This window comes from Leuresthes tenuis, unplaced genomic scaffold (assembly GCF_036924035.1).
Source record: "Leuresthes tenuis unplaced genomic scaffold, fLeuTen1.0.hap1 SCAF_20, whole genome shotgun sequence".
NCBI classification, from domain to species: domain Eukaryota; kingdom Metazoa; phylum Chordata; class Actinopteri; order Atheriniformes; family Atherinopsidae; genus Leuresthes; species Leuresthes tenuis.
The window spans coordinates 32314714-32327645 of record NW_027325374.1 but is presented as its reverse complement, the minus strand read 5'-3'; the positions used below and the strand labels follow the sequence as shown (position 1 = coordinate 32327645).

General features: G+C 41.5%; 2 protein-coding genes across 8 annotated transcripts in view; both read right to left on the bottom strand.

Moving 5' to 3' along the window:
* exoc6 (exocyst complex component 6) overlaps positions 1-12932 on the bottom strand; it is a 93329-nt gene that overhangs the window by 64994 nt on the left and 15403 nt on the right. For all 7 annotated transcript variants that reach the window (XM_072373447.1, XM_072373449.1, XM_072373450.1 and 4 more), the window contains exons 2-4: positions 7987-8158; positions 1673-1720; positions 1411-1501 (exon numbers count right to left, since the gene is read on the bottom strand). In XM_072373447.1, coding sequence (XP_072229548.1) covers positions 1411-1501; positions 1673-1720; positions 7987-8158 — 311 coding nt within the window. The remainder of the gene's footprint in view (positions 1-1410; positions 1502-1672; positions 1721-7986; positions 8159-12932) is intronic.
* Positions 5591-12932, bottom strand: part of trub1 (TruB pseudouridine (psi) synthase family member 1) — a 168421-nt gene continuing 161079 nt past the window's right edge. The window contains exon 9 of the transcript XR_011909197.1: positions 5591-5603. The gene's annotated coding sequence lies outside the window, so the exon portion shown is untranslated. The remainder of the gene's footprint in view (positions 5604-12932) is intronic.

Below are 12932 nucleotides of genomic sequence, written 5' to 3'. Positions count from 1 at the left end.
GGTTGAAAATTTTCAACTAATCAAACATTTCTCACTAAATAACCAGAATGATTGTAATTACACATAAACAATGTAGTTCCCAAAAAAGTATATCGATATTTGAGGGCTTGGAATTTTAGTCTGTCACCTTCAGTGGTTGTCAGGTTTGTCAGCACCTACTCAATTATCTAGATATGCCAATAAAGTGGCAAAGTTATCCAGAACAAAGTTATCCCCTGGAACTTATCTTTAACATCTTGTGACGGCAGTCAGACGAAATCATACCTAGTAACATATCACTGTAAACACAGCACAAGAGTGAACTGCTACTGTCACAATAACAGTCATACAGAGCTGCAGTGAGTTAATTTGACAAATGATCAGGTGTTCAGGGGAAACCAACAGTTTGCATAATTTAATAAAATATATAAATAACAGCGCTGGTCAAACCTTGCCCTTTTGCAGTTTTGCCTTCAATAATTAGCTGCAGCACCAAGTGTTTTTGTCTCAGCATCTGAACGAAATGAACAAGATAATTTTTTTTTAACCTTAGTTGAAGAATCTGCTTTCTCTAACCAAATAGTATATCAACATTCTCAATTGCTCCCATCCACTGCTGTATTAACACAATGCTGTGTTCTTGTTAGCTTGATATGAATTTATATGGCAAAATGACAAGCTGTTAGGAGAAAAAAAACTCGACTAGACTAGAGTTAGCACAGCACTACATCTTCTCCTCTGATAAACAGTTGTGATGGTGCAGAGAAGGTGTTTTTAAGTGAAATAAACATCACAAGCTGATTTACAGATTTCCTCTGGTTGGTTTGGATAGTTTTTTTCTTTCAATAAATTCATTAATCAATAAATCCTTTGAAAACTGCTTTTTGTATTTACTCAGGTAATCTTTGTACAATATTAAAATCAGTTTGATCTGCAACAGTGTGACAAAAAAGCAGAAACAGAAGAAATCTGTAAGGGGGGAATCATTTTTCACAGCACTTTATACTGTTATTGTAGTGCAACAAACCCTTCCATGTGTAGCACTGACTGTTAAACAAACAGGTTTGTAAAAAATAGAATTTTCAGTCACTTCCATCCATCACTGTCACGTTTTACACAACCACGGTGGTTGACCTGCGACCATGACCTGTTGTGGAAAAATAGCGTGTTGTTGTGAGAAGACTGATGTGTGTGAATAAAGGATATTATATTATTATGTAACTTCATACACAGTTCAGTCTCATGCAAATGATAAGTATCACACACACACCATGGCTTTTTTCATTACTTTGAGAGGCTTGTCTGTATGTAAATTGAGGAACATTAGTGGAAAAGTGACCAATGTCTGGGTGACATTGAAGTAATGAACACCATTACTTCATCAGATCTCATGTGTGAAAAGGGCCCAAGTTGAGCACTAACCAGTGTTACCTGGTATACAGAGCTGGAGCTTCTCCACTGTGGTGGCCATGTTCCTCTGCTGGATCCGACAGCGAATCACCTCTTCTGTCTGAGCTTTCACCTGGGGGAGGGAACACAAAATGGGGGGAAACAATGACAGAGAGGCCACCACTGTTAACTACAAGGTTAAAGAGCGGTCATGTTGCTGTTAATGAGCATGCATGTCGTGACAGGAGAACAATAGCATAGTTTTGTAGTCTGTACGTTCAGACATTAACACATATGAACTTACTTCACTCCCTGCTTCTTGTAGTCTTCGATTAGTGTCTGTCACTTGACCCTTTGAAAGCAAAAACAGATATATAATTTAACTGTATGGTCTTCAAATCTCTCTTTTCATCATTTTCCTCAATTCAGAATTCATTGTTAAAATTCAAAAGACCCACTTCTATGTACCGTATTTTCCACACCATAAGGCGCACCTAAAAGCCTTAAATTTTCACAAAAAACGGCCGTGTGCCATATAATCCGGTGCGCCTTACGTGTGCACCGGATTCCAAAATCTGTCACGACTACCGCCATTTTTAATGTGCCACGGGGAGCGCCGAGCATTCATCGGGGCATTAAGCCCCCTCCGCATCACTCACCGCTCTCCCTTCGCGCCGCTCACCGCCACGATCACTTTTTGCTCTGTACATTGGAAATGAATGGCAACTGGCCACTTCCGTCGCTCGCTTTGCGTTCGGTGTGAATCCAGGGTCAGGCGGATCCCAGCCATTCACTCTGAATGGGGCGAAGATTGTATCAAGCTCGTACTTAGCGATTGAATCCTGTCATCATTAATGTTTTTGCCCATGTCCCAGTGAGTGCCTGTTCTTCAGTCTGAGCTGGGTGATGCAGACCGATGTGCAGTTTATAAGTTTATAAGTGTAAAAACCACCGATGATGTTGTCCATTTCCCGCTGACACAGGGACGTAAAACACATGCACTACGTGTGCTGGCAGCGATAAACCAATCAGAGAACATTATTAAATATGTACTCCTTATAATCAGGTGCGCCTTATGTATGGGTTAAGTACAGAAATGGACCCCATAATTGAGGGTGCGCTTTATAATCAGGTGAGCCTTACAGTGCGAAAAATACGGTAGTCCTGAAAGTCTAGTTAGGTTGTTTTTTTTTTCCAGAAAAACAAATAAATAAATCTGTAACAATAATGACTTAGAGAATATATAAAGAGAAATGACTACAAGAACAAACAAATGAGGTAAGAATTTTTTGTGGTTGTTGATTATCCCCTCTGTAGAAACACCACCTTAATGTGGTGGAGGGGTTTGAGTATCCCCATGATTCTGAGAGTTGTGTTGTCAGGGGGCGTTACCCCCTTATAGGGTCCCAGGACTCAGGAAAGGGGTCATACGAAGACGGATTCAGAGACTTCAATGGAACAGCATCAGACAACAAAAGTCACCTCGCCCAGAAAATGGAAACTGGGGCATCTCCCCGGAGCCAGGCCTGGCAGTAGCTCACCGGCGAGCGCCTCATACTCTGGAGTTGCCTATGGAGAGGCGAGGCAGGTGTGGGGATACTCACAAGCCCCTAGCTGAGCACCTCTGTGCTGGTGTTCTCCCTGGTGAGCAAGAGTGTCGCCTCACTGTGGCTGCAAGTCGCAAGAGAGAAGGTTCTGACTTGTTTGTTGTACGTACTAAACAGTAGCTCAGATTACCTGGCCTTCTTGGATTCTCTGGGTGGCAACCTAGAGGGTGTGTTACTGGGGAATCTTTTGTTCTTCTGGGGGACTTCAATTCCCTTGTTGCCAATGATGGAGTAACTTAGAGAGGCATGATTGGGAGGAACAGCTTCCCTGATCTTAATCCAGTTGTCTCTTGTTTTTGGACTTCCATGCTAGCTATGGATTGTCCATTACAAACACCATGTTTGAGCACTGACTGTTAATAAGTGTCAGGTTCATAAGTGTACCTGATACCAGGCTACTTTAGGCCAAAGATCAACGATCGACTGTCATCAGACCTGAGGCCATATGTCTTAGTCACTCGGGTGAAGAGAGGAATAGAGATGTCAGCTGATCTGAGTGGTGAGCTGATCCTCAAAGCGGGCGTAGAAGTTGTTGCGTGCATCGGGCAGAGAGGGGTCACTGGGGCATTGTGCATCCTTGGTGTTGTAGTCTGTAATGCACTTTATGCCCCTCTGCATACTCCGTGGGTCATTGGATGCAAACTGTCCCTGGATTCTATGGGTGAATGTGACATTGGCCCTCTTCACTTCTGCAGTCAGCTCTCTTCTACCCACCTTAAGTACCAGGCTGTCACCAGACCTGAACGCAGCGTCCCTAGCTTGCAACAGAGACCAAACCTCCACATTCAGCCAGGGTTTCTGGTTCGGATAGCATGTTACTGTCCTGGTGGTGGTGACATCCTCCACACACTTCTGGATGTAGCTGAGGACAGCAGATGTGAAGTCCTCCAGATCCACCTCTCCATCACGGATAGCTGCCCTCTGAAGACCTGCCAGTCTGTGCACTGGAAACAGTCCTGCAGAGCAGAGACAGCATCAGCGGGCCACACGGTGATGGTCCTCTGTGTTGGCGTGCTACATTTCAGTAGAGGACAATAGGCAGGGACCAACATGATGTAGATGTGGTCGGAGAAGCCAAGGTGGGGGTGGGGGGCGGCTCTGTATGCATCTCTTTTGTTTGTATAAACACGGTCCAGCGTGTTGTTTCCCCTTGTTAGTATAGTGACATGCTAATAGAAACTAGGGAGAGTATCTGTCAGGTTTACGCAGGTGAAATCCCCTGCAACCACATAAAAAGCCTCTGGCTGCTTGCTCTGGAGCGAGCTGATGTTGTTATGAAGCTTCTTTAGCGCTTCATTAGCATTGGCACCCAGCGGGATATAAACAGCCATAACAAAAACCACCTTAAACTCACAAGGCACCACTGTACAGTTTGTACACCAACCTTTATTCATATAGATGTATAATCCGCCCCCGCAGGCTTTCCCTAACAGCTGGTTGCGATCCGCACGGAAAAGAAGGCCATCGATCTGGAAGGCTGGGTCAGGCATGTTGTCGTTTAGCCAGGTTTCCGTAAGGCAAAGCACCGCACAGTTCATTATTTCACGGGAAACCCCTAGCCTCAGTCGATGTAGGTCCATCTTGTTGTCCAAGGAGCGGACATTGGACGGGAACAGAATCAGAAGTCTCCTGGCATTAGCCTTTAGCCTGGCTAGCAGACCACTCCATTTGCCCCAGTTCTGCTTCCGCCCACACCGCTTCCCCTTGCTCTTTGTCTGGCGTACTCCGGGACGCCAGTTCTCAGGAGCTGCAGTCTGCCCAGCATGGCTCTGAGTTCGAGTGCCGCCGCTGTTGTTGTCGTTCTCATTGCCGAACCTTCCCTTACTTCAATAAGTTCCGTCTGGCTGTACCTTACACGCCTGATTATACAAGCAAAGTGGATAGAGTTGGCCTTACGACCAACATAAAAAGTAATAAAGGGGGGCTTGTCCCCGGGAGCATGAGAAGCCACTGCACTGCTGCGCGCCACCATAATAAACTTAGTTAAAAAAATAAGCTTTCTATATATCACAATGTAGCCAAAATAAATTTAGATAAACAAAAGGTGCCTGTGTTATTTGACTGCTATATGCAGGGATCATAAATATAAGGATTTAAATCCAGTGTGAGCAATGGATTATTTGTGACTTAAATGCCAAAACTTGCCAAAACTTTCCAAAAAACGAAGCCACCTGCATATGTCCCTTTTTGTGCCTGACATTAACAAAGGGGTCTTTATCAGGTCTGTAAACAAATTTCTCACAACTCAACAGGTTTAGTCTGACAATAGATTTTAAGACTAAATGTGGCAAGATATTGTTTGTCAGTTTTAAGCCACAGCCACTTTGGGAAATCATTACCAACTTCCTGACCCAGCATACCAAATTTTGTACAAATGTTAATTTTTGGAATACTGTTTTATTTTCACACACTTTCTTATTGCCACTTATTCCTTCACTACTCCTCTTTACATTACAAGTGCCACTGTTGCAATATATGACATATACATTGTGGTACTAATTCCAACACAATTAAAACCCCAAATGTGGACTGCTGAATATAGTTCAGTGTCCTCCATTCTAAGAAAATATTTAATAAAAGATAAGTACAAAGCCTTTATGTGTTTATTATAAAGATTTTTATTTACATCTTTAGAAAATGAGTTGGAGCTGTGGGACAAAATATTGAAACGGACTAGAACACTGTTTAGTTGGGTTTTTCTTCATGAGATTTGTCAAAAGATAAATACAAAACGAGCTCAGTAGACTTTTGAGAACTTAAAAGGGCCATAGCTATAATTCAAATCCAGGATTAGGGTGGAGATGGTGAGAAGTTCCAAGATTATTGGAATGTTATTATTTCTGCAGTAAAGCAGTTATTTCTGTCTTAAGGACTCTAAAGGCACAAATTTTGTTCCATTTTATTACTTCTCAAAGTGAATACTATCATTTCCTCATGCCTTTTTAAAATTTTGCTTGCTCGGATACATTGGGTTTAGTTGTGCCAAATGAGATGTTAATGTGTCTGTCCAGCTTTCCTATTTCTATCTGCTCCCCCTTTTCATGCCCTCTCTTTTCCCTCTTTACCTCTCTCATTGCAGCTGCTCAGCCTTGTAATCAGCTCATTGTCCATGAAGAAGCAAGGACAAAGGCTGGCAAATTCAGATTAACCAGGCAGCGGGGACCTGAACCCATCGTCGGTGCACTGGGCCTTTCATGGGGTTTAATGGCTTGTGACAGGCTCTTTCTCACAGATTCAGTGACAAACTTCTCAATTCTGGTTGTGGATTTTTGAACCCTCAGCTCTTGTCACACAGCTGAGAACCATGACCCAATTGACCAGTCAGCTTTTTGATGACAACCCCTTCAACAGTGAAGTTTCCAAACGATGGAAACCAACTACATAACTACTGTTTCTTTTATTCACACAGCAAGGGTATGGCATTACAGCAAGAGTGCTTGACAACAAATACATAGGTCACATTTACAAAGACTTAACTGAGACTGTTATCCAAATCAGCTTTATGCTTCACTGGCCAGCAAGCAGGAGATGGGTCTCTCCATAATGGGACAGCAGCCATTATTATTAATTACAATGTTCCATTAAAGAGAAAGACCCTGACACTTTGCTGGTTATTACAGTCGTCTGGTGTACTCGATGGTGATTGTGATCATGTCAAGGTCAAAGACTATCGGAATTTATCTTAATTTCTTTTACATTTTAACACTCCTATTTAGATTATATAAAAGATCATTTAAAGCAGAAACAGTTCACACTTTACATACACCTTCTTTGTCCTACAATTTGGGTCTTAAATGTACATGTGTCTTGTAAAATCAAAAGATGAACAAATGATTTTTAGACAAACTCCATGGACATGCCTCTCAAAGCAAAGTTAAGCAAGGTCAGGGATAGGAGCAATGGCGTGCATCAGAACTAACATCACAGTCCATTGCACACTGGGCGCTTGATGTCATTTCCTTTGGTGTCAATATGGTAATTCATCTCTTGATTTTTGCAACCTGTTAAGTGCTGCACAAGTGACACCTCTGAAGAAGAGAAGGGTTGGAGAGAAGAGCGTGCAAACTATTTGGTCTTTTTAGGCATCCGTACGATCAATTAAAGCTCAAGATTCTACTGCAGTCAGAGTTCTGATGAGAACTAACAGGAGAGATCATATTTCTCCAGTTTTAGCTTCTCTTCATTGGCTCCCTGTTAGATTCAGAATAGAATTTAAGATTCTTCTCCTCATATATAAAGTTCTTAATGACCGAGCTCCATCATATCTTAAAGATCTCATAATTGGATATTTTCCTAACAGAGCACTTTGCTCCCAAACTGCAGGTTTACTTGTTGTTCCCAGAGTTTCTAAAAGTAGAATGGGAGGTAGAGCCTTCAGTTATCAGGCCCCTCTCTTGTGGAATAAGCTGCCAGTTCCGGAAGTAGACACCCTATCTACCTAAAACTTCCCTTTATGATAAAGCTTATAGTTAGGGATGGCTCAGGTGATCCTGAAACATCCCATAGTTAAGCTGCTGTGGGCTTGGACTGCTGGGGGAGCTCCAATGATGCAACTCTCCTCCCTCTGCTCTCTTTACTCTCCATGTACATATGACATTATTGTTGACGTTAACTTGTGTTTCTCTGTCTCAACAGGTATCCTTTGTTACGGTGTTTGTTTTCCCCTCTTTTCTGCCCTCTCAACCCCCAGCTGGTTGAGACAGACGGCCACCTTTCCTGGTTCTGCCAGAGGTTTCTTCCTGTTAAAAGGGAGTTTTTTCTTCACCTCATGCATGCTCAGGGGAAGGGATTGGATCAAAGACAAGTTTCAATGCAATCTGTTCTTTAGCCAGGCAACCTCTTTTGTTTTTTTATGAATTGGACTTATTTGGAATTTATTATTATTGAATACAATATTGAATTGTAACTGGCTTGAATCGGACTACATCTTTGAAGTGCCTTGAGTTGATGTTTGTTGTACTTTCATCATCAATATGGTCAGTAATCCTCTTATCGCACTAATTTCTCTTACCATAAGTTTCTCTGCATCAGAACGAACTTTGAGAAGCTCTGTGATTGCATCCACAAACCCCTGGTGATGGAAATTACACATCTTTTCAATTTCACGATCATGGTTCCTTATCCTGGCATCCAGCTTTTCCATGAAGCGCTTATGAGCATTGGGCTGATCATCATAAATAGACCTGAAAGAAACATAAGAGGGGAAAAGAAGAGGGAGGGAAAGTTGCAGGAATAAAAGAGAAATGGGGTTAGGAAGGATGAAGGAACCTTCATAATAAAATAGGTAATACAGTGCAAAAAGCCTTGAGCCATCTCTCATTTCTCTATGTAATGCCTGGAAAACTGGCAATAGGTGCAGCAATTTGTTTAAACATGTCTTAACAGTGGACCATCCCTTGAGTTAGGTGCCTTTTTAATGCTTGGTTGACAGCTTAACAAAAAAAACACTCTGACCCACCTGTCCTTATATTAATCTTAAGAAATCACAGTTAGTACAGGACTGAATTAAATTAATACAGCGTCACAATGAAATTTGCAGTTGCAAGGAATTATGGGGTGAAATAATCTCCTCTCTTTCATAAAAGATGGTCAGGGGTATCTGTAAGGATGCAATGGAGCTCCTTTCCATAGCATTTGAACAATGAAACAGTTCTAACTATAGCTGCTGCTCAAATACTTCCAGGTTATTTCACTTAATTAGCCTAGTTAAATAGTCTATTTAGCTTAGGAACCTTCATGTCTGACTAACTTTGTGTGGACAAATATTAAGCCAGGAGGGTGAGAGTGAGCAGCCTGTGACAACAATGTGTTTCTTCCTTTTTCATCTAACATGATATATATGAGATAACCTTCAAGTAACAATGTGATAAGTTTACAATCGAAAAAGTATGTAAAGCACTTCCTGAAGGAGATTTATTGACCATCTGTAGTTTCAGTGCTGCAGACCCACATCACAGCTGAGTGTAAGGGCGCTTTCACACCAGAGCCGGTTGGTCCGCTTTAAATGGACCAGAGATTGTTTCCTTGGATAGTTCGCTATGTTTGGGCAGGAGCAAAAGCTCATCCGAACTCTGGTGCGGAGCAAACAAGCGAACGCTGGTTCGCCTGAAAACATGTCTCGGTTCGCTTACAGTGAGTAATGAAAACAGACTATCAAAAAGAAGAAGTAACGTAATCTGTATAACCACAGCAGCACATCGTAGTCTCTCGCTCGCCGCCATTATTTTCTGCAATGCTGCATTCATCTCATGTTGGAGGCGTCACACTTGACAGCGCACTTCCTCGCCTGCTGCTCATTCAGGCAGCTTCTTGTAAAAAAACAATTAGGTTTGAACACCAAAGTAAGAACACAAGCTCAGACTGCATAAATTTGGTGTTGCTCCATTGTTTGTTTTGTTGTGAACAAGCCAGCTGAAGCAGGTGGACTTCCGATTTCAGGGAAGTTGACAGTTTTTTCTTTTTTCTTTAAAAAAACAAAAGGGAAAAATAATACCTTAAAACATACAATGTATTCAGTGTAATCTGCATATGTTAAACAATTAGCTCACAGTCATTTCAATGAAAGTCTTGCAACAAAAGGCTGTTTCGAAAGTCACGTTCATTAGTATTTCAAATATATATATAAAAACTATCAACATTCTATCAACTGTTTCATTGACACTTTCAAAGTCGCAGTTTAAGCGTTTGTGGGACAGTGGATTTACTGTACTGAACTGAACTGCAGCTCAGGAGGAAGGTTGGTGGTTCAATATCCAGCTTCCACGTCAAAATATTCTTGGGCAAGATACCAAACTCCATGTTTCCTCCAATGCGTCCACCTGTGACTGAATGTGTGTGATAAGAGAAACAGCTCTGTGCAGCCTGTGCTGTATGATTGTGTGTCAATGTAGTGTACAAACACTTTGAGTGGTCAACTAGACTTTCTATATATGCTATATAATTTTAGTATTTAGAATGTAAATACTGCACATAGGGAAAGATGTTAACCAATCACAGTTGTGTATTGTTATTGGTGGAGGACCAACTATGGTTTATGGTTCATTGATGTAAATAATAGAAATGTAGTGAAAATAAAACCTTAAAATGTAAAGCATTCTAAGATCAAAAAAAAAAATTAAGACGCTTGTTCTTCAGTTCAACATTAATGTTGCTCTTCAAAAGGACAAGCTTTAGAAATATAAGATCATTTTCAGTAAAGATTTCATATAAGCAGTTATCCACCACACTACAAAAACACTGGAAAGAGGCTATATTTGAATCACTATTGGTAATCAAACAATCATACACTCCATCCCAAACACACACATACAAACATTTAGCTGCATATACAAACATTTAGCTACATATACAAACATTTGTGCTAAAATACAAATACCACAATAAAGATAAAATGAAGATACCATAATGACAATGTTTGAAGCCAGGGGCCATAACCACCACCAAGGTCATTTATTTCAGCTTCATTTCTGGAGAAACATCTCCATCTAGTGATACTGAAGTGAATGACTACATTTAAATATGACTAAACGAACTACAGATTAACGCAATATATAGGTTTATTTTTCATGCACACATGTATATGTACATATATACACCTGTATACACACACATATATATATATATATATATATATACACACACATATATACACATATATATATACACACACATATATACACATATATATATATATACACATATATACACATATATAGACACACACACACACACACACAAACAATATATTGCCAAAAGTGTTCACTCACCCATCCAAATAATTAAAGTCAGGTGTTCCATGGCCACAGGTGTATGAATTCAAGCACCTAGGCATGCAGCCTGCTTCTACAAACATTTGTGAAAGAATGGGTCTCTCTCAGGAGCTCGGTGAATTCCAGCGTGGTACCGTGATAGGATGCCACCTGTGCAACAAGTCCAGTCATGAAATTCCTCGCTACTAAATATTCCACAGTCAGCTGTCAGTGGTATGGCTGAGCGAGTGAGCGAGCGACTCGAAAAAAAGCATCACATATCATCAATGGTCCATGATTGGTGGATCTGATTGGTGGAACAGGAACCAGTGGCCATCACAGTGGCAGACATCCAAGAGAGAATCTAAAGCATGAAGACCTAATGTACCAGGCCTTGATATGATGAACCATTTGCTAATAGATGGGACCCATCTAGACTGGTTAACCCAAGGTCAGGCAGTCTAGATCATGAAAGATCATTTAACATCCCACCAATAACCTGTCTCTGTACAACATAGAAGCTCCTGTCAGGCATCAGCAGATAAGATGAGTGGGCACATAGCTTAATATGTGAGCGGAGCCCAGAGGGAAATTGGAAGTTAAACCCAAGGAGCTAAACATCAGCTACTGATTGACAGAATTGTCCCTCATGAGACTAAGATCAGACATACAAATCTGTGGACAGTCTGGATTGACTACAAAAAAGCCTATGACTTAATGCTGCACACATGGATACTGGGATGCTTGGAACACTATAACAGCAACAGAATACAAAGAGCCTTCATTAAGAACTCAGTGGGACAGTGGAAGACAACACTGGAAGGTAATTCCAAGGCAATTGCGCAAGTATCAAGTGCAGTATCTTCTAAGGGGATGCTCCATCTGCATAGGCCTAAAGCAGGGGTTGAAAACCCACGGCTCCGGAGCTGCATGCGGCTCTTTTGTCCCTCTGATGCGGCCCCCTGTGGCTTTGGACAATAAATAATGAATACTTCATTTTAATGTATTTTTTATTTTTATGTAATTCTACATGTGAAAATTATGGCGATCTTGTAACATTAAAACATGTTTAATTTTCTGTCACTCAAAATATGTGTCACAACCACCGATGTGCGACACCCGCCGGCATGCGATTTATTGAGCTGGTAGGCCAACCATGGACAAATCCAAGAAAAGAAGAGTTTCTGAAGAAACCAGTCAGCATAATATGTGGTGAGAAATGGGCAAATAACAAAGTCAAATGTTGCAAGACATTTCCAGAATAAAATTGTTTTGATGGATTTGATGCAGGTGGATAATTTAAGCTCGGCTTTTTATTTAATAAGTAAGAGGAGGACTCAAATAGACATTCAGTATTTTATTTGAAAGTAACCTTCAACCCAGCTTCAAACCCTGTTCAAAAACGTTTTTGTTTCATGCAAAAAAAAAAAAAAAAGTTTTCTCTGTAGCAGTTCACTGATTTCATAAGAGCAACACACAATATTTATTTTTATACATAGCATATAGGGCAAAAAATATATGCAGTGCAGTCAGAAGGCTTTTGTGGCTCCTGGTGTTTTTTTTTCTGTGGGAAACGGGTCCAAACGGCTCTTTGAGTGTTTAAGCTTGCCGACCCCTGACCTAAAGCCTCGAGCCACATCATCACAACAAGTACCAGTTTCAGAGTGGCGAAACCATCAGCAAATTTCATGATGGCATTGGGTTGGTGGGTGCAGTCTTCGGTAAACAAGGCCTACAGTAGACGGCCAGGGCCAGTACTGAGTGTGACTATGGAGGAGCAGTGGGGGCCAAGTCTGACAGACTGTGGGTGGTGTGTGAGGAAGCGCTTTAACCAAATGCAGTTTGTTGGTTAAGATGTTCGGAATGATTGTACTGAATGCTGAACTGTTGTCCACGAAGCTCTGCTAGTTCCCCAGATGGCTCAGCGCTTTATGCAGGGTTATGGCGATGGCATCCTCTGTGGACTGGTTCGCTTTTTAGGCGAACTGGTGGGGGTTCGCAACAAGGACGGAGGAAGGCAGCTCCTGACGTGTTGGGAAACCAGTTGATGTAAGGGCTATGGATCTGTAGTTGCTGAGGCTGTCTATGGCAGTTTTTTTTGGAATGGACATGTAGGAACAGTAGCATGTGTCATAATGTCCCTGCAAGCTGGTCTGCACATGCTTTGACCACTGCCCTGCTAAAGAAATTGACTCAAGACACCAGGTAT